This window comes from Gavialis gangeticus, unplaced genomic scaffold (assembly GCF_001723915.1).
Source record: "Gavialis gangeticus isolate Ggan-Ray unplaced genomic scaffold, GavGan_comp1, whole genome shotgun sequence".
In the NCBI taxonomy this organism is placed as follows: domain Eukaryota; kingdom Metazoa; phylum Chordata; order Crocodylia; family Gavialidae; genus Gavialis; species Gavialis gangeticus.
The window spans coordinates 69,437,804-69,445,812 of NW_017729033.1; the positions used below are offsets into that span (position 1 = coordinate 69,437,804).

Consider the following 8,009-nt stretch of genomic DNA (forward strand, 5'->3'; position numbering starts at 1 on the left):
GGGGGAGGGGAGGGGAGGTGCCTGCCTGCGAGCACTGCGGGAATGTGGCTGGGTACTGAGGCTGAGTCAGGGCAGGGGGGAAGGTGCCTGCCCCTCCAGTGGGGAATGGGGGCAATGGATGGTCATTCAGGGGTGGCAGCACCAGGGGTCAGTGCCTGTACTCACAGAGGCAGGGCGCCCAGGAGACACTGCTCAAGGGATGGGTGGGTCCTTGACCAGACTGCCTGCTGCAGTACGGGAGCCCCGACCTGGGGTATGGGGGTGCCAAAGACCGCCCTCCCTCCTCCTCCTCCCTCCAGCCCATGCTGGGGCTGGATTCACTACACCACTGCCCACATGAGTTGGAGCCACTGCAGCCACCAGGCAGGACTGGGGCAGCTGGGGGCCCCTTCTGGCAGGGTTGGGGGGGAAGGGAGCTGCTGGTCAAGCATGAGGGGCACCACCATGGCACAGGGGGCAGGGGATTGTGGATCAGACATGAGGGGTACCAGCAGGGATGGGGGATGCTGTGGGTCAGGATTGAGGGGCACCAGAAGGCTGGGGGGAGGGGGGGAAGGGACACCAGCATGGCCTGGTGGGCAGGGGAATGAGTCAGCAGTGAGGAGCACTGGTGGGGCCAGTGAGCTGTGGGTCAGGAGTGAGGGGCATCATCAGTGCCAGGGTGCTGTGGCTTGGCCATGAGGGGCACAGGCAGGGCCAGGGGGCTGCGACTCAGGAGTGAAGGGCATTGGCAAATTGATTTGTGCGAATTGCACAATGATGAACAGCACTTGGAAATAATGGAGGGCCACATGATGATATTGCTGTTAATGTTTACCTGTTAATGTTGATTTCTATCTTTAAAATTAAGACTGTTGAGCTGCTTTAACTTGTAGACTGTAATAAGTATTTTGGGGCCATAATACTTGTGTGTTTTCTACTTAAACTATTTCCTGGGTTGGGACTGGCCATCGATGTACCAGGACCCATTTGTAAGACAAAAAAGGTTGAGAACTACTGGCTTATGGAATGAAAAGTCCATAAATGGGACAGGCAAGACCTGTGTATCAGACTACACCCCATGCACTCTGTATGAGCTGTATATAGTACTAAAATGATTTCAAGCATGTCTGGGAGTTTTTAAGAGCAGGTTTGGGACCACTTTTTATAGTTTTCCCCCTGTCATAAAGACCCCTTAAAATTGATTTCTGTCTGCCTGAATCACTATTCAGAATAGTAATTTGAAAGTCTGATATGTCAGGACCTGAACATCTGGAGATAAGTGCTTAGGTTAGTGGGGAAATTTAGAGTCTCCCGCTGACCTCAATGGTCTGTTATCTAACATGTCTGGAAAATAGGCCACTTTTATTTAGGTGCTGAACTAAATAGATTTGTGAGTCTAATTAGGGGTCTCTAGGTTTAAAAATGGTGTCATAGATACTTTTAGTTGTTAATAATGTAAAATGCTTATAGAAACAAATTATCCTCAACAATAGCTTTCTGCTACTTAGAGCATGAACTTACATTGTTTTTTAAAGAAACCAAATAGAAATGCTCAAGTTTGTCCGCTTTGTAATCATAGATTAAATGATGGTCATCCATTTTGTTATATTTAATAACAGAAATTAATGCTAATTTAAGACTTTAGGGTGAGTTCAGTCCAATTTTCAAAATTTTATAAACTTGGGAAAGGGGGTTAGTTTGGGAAAATAATCCTTGATTGCTGACATCACTACATAGATAGTACAGTCAAATTAAATACTTACTAGACAGAAGATCTAAAATGCATGGAAAAAAAAGGAGGGAGGGTTATTTCTGGTTTCTTTGGAAGTGTCTTGTTTCATTCTTACCAGGGTTTAGGATTTCAGATAGCAGCTCCCTTTCAGCTAATGTTAGTGACTTTTCTGTTGATTTAACATCACAAATGTCTTAAAGACTATGCCAATACAGTATACAGTAGTTTAAAAATCTATTGAGCCCATTCCCTTAAGGCGAACAGTTTTTTTCTGAGTACCATATCTAGTAAAATTTAATGAGGTGTTCTCATTATCACCTATCGTGGTAATGTGTAGGTGAGCTGATGTGTGTGTGCACACATTCACATACACATGTGTGGCTGCACGTGCCTGAGTTGGTAAATTTTTGTGACTGTATTCTGACCCCAACTATTTTTCCTTAAAATTTTTTTGGCAGTAGTTAACTTTTTTGCCCGTATTTACAATATGCTTTGTTTTATTCTAGACCCATATAGTAAGAAGACTGGTGGTACAGCTAAAGAAACTGTTTCTGGGTCAAACTGGCTTTTGTCAGGGACAGCTTTTGGCAGCCTCATATTCCTCACATTTTGGATATTTGGAGAAGTCTCCCTTGTTTCTAGATGGGCTGTGAGTGGACACCCATATCCTGGGCCTGATCCTAATCCATATGGGTAAGAGAGTTTTGTGTTTTTCTCCCCCCTACTTTGAAAAGTAATGCTATGGCACCAATCCTTCAATGAACTTCACAACCTGAAACTGCCAAATCAAAACATGTCACTGTATTAGTTTCCTGCCCTGTCCAGAGAGGGAGAGAGAACAAGATGTATTAGCATTAGTCATGCTGTTCAGATACTATAGTGATGATCATGATATAAATACGTATGTAGAATAGAGTAAGTGGCAAGTTATTCCTACACAGAACTCATTTGAGGGTTGGGGCCCAACTGTATTAACTACAAGTTACAATTTGAATTTTCCTCAGTACTACTTATTTTCAGATATGTTTCTGCAGTGGCTTCTTTGATCAGGGATCAATTCTTGATTGTGTTTTCTGGTTTCTAGAACAGTATACCCATTAAATACCGTCTTTAAGCACCCTGGATAATAAATCATGTAAATTTTGTAACCCAGGATGAGGTTTGATCATGGCAGTATAACTATTCAATAATAATTATTAGTCAGCCAGGATAGTAAATTATAAGATTTGGGCCATGGGATAAGACTTAGTATTGTAGCATAGTGTCTGATTTAACACACCAAAAGTAGTAATTCAAAATGTATTAATGCAAGACTTATAAAAATAGTAAATGAGCTACATCACTGACTGAACAGAAGGTCTATAAAAGTAAACTTGAGGAGGAAATTTATAAGCTAACGTGAAACTGAATCATGTTAGAGATGCGCATAGGGTAATATTTCCGACTAAACAGTTTTAGCTTCACTTCATCCACACAAGGTGTTTACTGCACAGTTGACTAAATAAGTGCACAATAAATGTCTCAATGTCTACACATGTGCCCTTATTAGGACGGATGAAAATAAACTCTGCAGCAGGGTAGTTCATTTAAATTTACAAGTACTACCCTGCTGCAGAGTTTTTTTGTGCACTGTGTACCAACCCAGCTGGCTGGGACATGTGGGGGCTTCAGTGTGAGAGCTGCCTACTGGCTAGCCCCATGCTGCAGCACCCTCAAGCCTCAACCAGCCCCTCCACAGCTGGGTTGGAGCATGCAAGCCAGGGGGTGCTCCAACCCGACTCAATGTGCTGTGGTCTGGCTGCATGTGTAACTGGTATACCCAGGCGCAATGAACTGTGGAGCAATAAGTTTTGCAGTTTATTCATGCGCCATAATGGCCTGTGTAGATCCAGCCACTGAAGAACGAAATGAAAAGAGTATTAGATAAAAATATTTCTGTTCATATAAGCATCTTTGATAGCAAAAGCGTTATAAGGTGTGAAAAGTAGTATGTTAGTAGTTTTTTTCTCTTTTTAAATAAGCATGTAAATTAAATGAATAAGTGCTTTCTGCATCATCTGAAAGTCTCTCTTTGAGTATGATTAATTACAAGATTTAAATAATTGTATTTGTTTTTTTCTTATTTTTTAATAGAGGTGCCATTTTATTGGGACTGGCTCATGGAGTGATGCTTTCGTTTTGGACTTGGTCTTCCCTCACCAGTTTTGGCTGGTGTCTGATAGGTATGAGACAATCTGATGCAGATATGCTGCAGTTTTTGTTTTTTAAATCTCTTCTTTTTGGTTGTATTTCAGACAAAAAAATCATCTCCCACCCTGCACACAAATCTGGGGAGCACATGCCTCTCCACGTGCCCCTGGGGGTGCACACAGTGGTGGGGAGCCACAGCCCTCCAGGATGAGCTGCCCATGGTTCCATCCCTCACCTCAGCCCCAGACCCCATGCACCACCCTTGGGCAGCACCGCCAGCTCCTGCCCCACTGCCCCGTCACCATGGGAGCCTCAAAATTCCTCCCCTGCCCCTCCTATGTCCCCTCCTCCCCATAGACTTACCTGCAGGGAGCTGCTCTCCACGCTGCTTGGCTGCATCCCCCGGCTACATGCACGTATGCGGGCATGCACATGCATGTGGCTCCCCCTGTGTCCCACTCCCAGCAGTCTCTGGCAGGCTGGAATGCTGCCAGCCTGCATTGGGAAACCTGCTGTTTCCCATGGTAAATGGAAAAGCTGGATCCCTGCAGGATACTGCAGATCTGAGACAAATGCTGTCCAGGAGTCATGCAGCTCAGGACTAGGACTTGATATTCCCATTCTGGGACTTCCCACCCAATTAGAGATGGGTGGTTACCCTACCACCAGCTGAGTGGCAGAGCTGCCATCAGTCCTGGCTCCACTTGCTCATAGCTCCCACTTCCACTTTGTCATGTCCTCTTCCTTTTGTTCCCAGTCCCCTTGGGTTTTGGGGAGTTGCAGTCCAAACTACAGTCAGCATGGTTCTGTAGGACTGCTCCCCCATCATCACATGCTTCATCAGCCATCATTTTTCTTATGTTCCCTTTCTATAAATTGTGATTATTAACGATGGAATATTTTTCTTTTAGTCAATGTGAGATGAAATTGATGTTTATCAATGTTTACCAATAAAAATCAAATTCTGGCAAGCTTAGCCATATTTCAGTGTTTGCAGTGAAGACCATGGGGTTGATCTAACAAATACTGCAGGGTGTAGTCTTGCAATGAAGTTGGTAGACCTACAGCTGAGAATATATGCAAAAGGTGATTCTATTGACTGAGCAGTACAGTTGGTTCAAAGTTGTATCATTTGATCTGAAATTCACTTTAGAGTAAATCAAATTCCCAACCCTCCTGGCTACAGATATCCTTGAATTCCTGTCAGTGGAAGAATGCAGAATAGTCTGATAAATCATATCTCGGGTGTGTTGATTATTCTGCCAGCATACAAGTTCCTGGGGCTGCAAAGCAATCAATGTAAAATGGGTGGTTTGGGGGCCTGCTGGATCTGGGCACATGCAGTCTAGGGGCCAGGATCTCTGATATTCTAGAACCTGAGGAATACTCTGGCCAGCTGTCCTGTTCTTGAGTTTGTGATGGCAATTGTTCCCTGCCCTCTCAGACAAGCAGTTACTTTAGTTTTTATGGAAACCTGAATGAATTTAAAATGGAAAAATGAACTGTGCTTTACTGGTCTTTCAAAATCTACCTTTGGTTGTTTCTGTCAAGAGGACAAAGCAATTTACTGGTCTTGAATATTCAAAAATAAAGATCAGCCATCAAATAAGTAGTTTTAAAAATAATGATATATTTTGGATTCTGTTTTATTTTGGCTTTAATTGTTTGAGCCTGCAGGGGCACTTTCCATCACTTGCTCAAACTATTCTCTACCATTATGAAGCTTAGACATTTTCTTTATTTTATTTTATAATGAAAATCAAGATTTTCCTATAAACTTGTATCACCAAGAGCTGGGATTTCAGTTAAGATATCAAGTATCCTGAGTCAAAGTAAAATCATGATATGTAGCAGTGCTACAAACAGAAGTTTTCCTTATAATTTCTGCTATAGTGGTGAATATTGAAAGTATTGTACTGATGACAGGAGGACAGTAAGAACAGCACAGTCTGTCTGCATTTTTAGATAAGGGCTTTATTCTTGTGTTACTTATGTTACTTGTTCTAATCAAACACTAAATAGCTCTGACCTTATTATGCACCGTGTTGATAATATGTATGTAATTCAGATGATCACAGTTAAAATGTATAACTACTTTCTTGTATTTCAGTAGTTCCATATTTTTTAAGATTAAATTTCATTTTGTGAGCATAGTCTGTATTGCTATTCTGTTTGAGGCCAAATCCTATTATGGTCCAGGGGATTGTGACAGTCAGGTGGCTGTTAACCCTTTACAGACTGCACAATTCATACATTGTCATTAGGCTATTCAGATTCAGCTCTTAGTAATATTCTCATCAGCCTCTTAGTGACAGCAGTAGAAAAGTCTCACTAGGGCTTCTGGGTAGGGTAAGAAGAAGGGAGTCCTATAGGGGGTTCTATAGACCCCTGTAGTGCTACATTCAGGCTCTGCTGCCAGGTGCAGTAGTCTGAGGAAGAGGTGTGTAGCCAACAATGGCAAAAGAACAGGTTAGGGACTGTTTAGAAAAGCTGGACATATACAAGTCCATGGGATGCACCCAAGGGTGCTGAGGGAGTTTGCTGATGTGATTGCAGAGATGCTGGCCATCATCTTTGAAAACTCATAGCAATTAAGAGAGGTCCTGAATGATTGGGGAAAGGGCAAACATAATGCCCATATTTAAGAAAGGGGAAAAAGGAGGATCCAGGGAACTACAGACCTCAGTCGCTCACCTCAGTCACTGGAAAAATCACGGCACAGACCCTCACAGGATTCATTTCTAAGCACTTGGAGGAAAAGAAGGTGATTAGGAACAGTCAGCATGGATTCACCAAGGGCAATCACCTGCTTGCCTTCTATGGTGAGGTGACTGGCTCTGTGGACTCAGGGAGACCAGTGGATATGGTATACCTTGATTTTTTTAGCAAGCCTTTTGATATGGTCTCCCACAACATTCTTGCAGGCAAGCTAAGGAAGTATGGGCCGAATGAATGGACTGTGAGGTGGATAGAAAACTGGCTGGAGCATCGGGTTCAAAGAACAGTAATCAATGGCTTGATGTCTAGCTGTCAGCTGGTATCAAGTAGAGTGCGTGGGGCAGGTTTTGTTCAATGTCTTCATCAGTGACTCGGAAGATGGCATAGAACGCACCCTCAGCAAGTTTGCAGGTGACACCAAGCTGTGGGGAGTAGTAGATACACTGGAGGGTAGGGCTAGGATTCAGAGTGACCTAGACAAATTGGAGGATTGGACCAAAAGAAATCTCATGTGGTTCAACAAGGACAAGCGCAAAGTCCTGCACTTAAGACAGAAGAATCCCATGGACCGGTACAGGCTGGGGGCTGGCTGGTTGGGCAGCAGTTGTGCAGAAAATGATCTAGGGGTTACAGTGATCAACAAGCTGAATATGAGCCAACAGTGTCCCCTTGTTGCACAGAAGGCTAACGGCATACTGGGCTGCATTGGTAGGAGTATTTCCAGCAGATCAGGGGAAGTGATTATTCCTTTTTATTCATCACTGATGAGGCCACATCTGGAGCACTCTGCTCAGTTTTGGGCCCCCCAGTACAGAAAAGATGTGGACAAATTGGAGGGAGTCCAGTAGAGAGCAAAGAAAATGGTGAAGGGGCTGGGGAACTTGATTTATGAGGAGAGGCTCAGGGAACTGAGCTTATTTAGTTTGGAGAAGAGAAGACTGAGAGGGATTTAATAGCAGCCTTCAACTATCTGAAGCAGGGTTCGAAAGAGGATGGAGCTAGACTTCTCAGTGGTGGCAGTTGACAGAACAAGAAGCAATGGTTTCAAGTTGCAGTAAGGGAAGTTTAGATTAGATAGTAGGAAGAATTTTCTCACTAAGAGGGTAGTAAAATACTGGAACAGGTTACCCAGAGTGGTTGTGGACTCTCCATCTTTGCAAATTTTAAGACCTGGCTAGACAAAGTGGCCTTGGCTGGGATGTTTTAGTTGGGAATGGTTCTGCTTTGAGCAGGGGGTTGGACTAGATGACTTCCTGAGGTCCCTTCCAACCCCAATTTTTTTATAATTTAGTAGTACAAATGCAATATCTGTCCAGGGCCCAGCCCTAATCTGGCTGAGAGAATGAGATGGAAGAAGCCACAGAAATTTTCATTGACTGTAACTGTT

The 8,009-nt window shown here is 43.5% G+C and overlaps 1 protein-coding gene across 1 annotated transcript in view; it reads left to right on the forward strand.

Annotated features, from left to right (window-relative positions):
- Positions 1 to 8,009, forward strand: part of CWH43 (cell wall biogenesis 43 C-terminal homolog) — an 84,697-nt gene that overhangs the window by 36,976 nt on the left and 39,712 nt on the right. The window contains exons 5-6 of the mRNA XM_019526609.1: positions 2,221 to 2,407; positions 3,848 to 3,936. Coding sequence (XP_019382154.1) covers positions 2,221 to 2,407; positions 3,848 to 3,936 — 276 coding nt within the window. The remainder of the gene's footprint in view (positions 1 to 2,220; positions 2,408 to 3,847; positions 3,937 to 8,009) is intronic.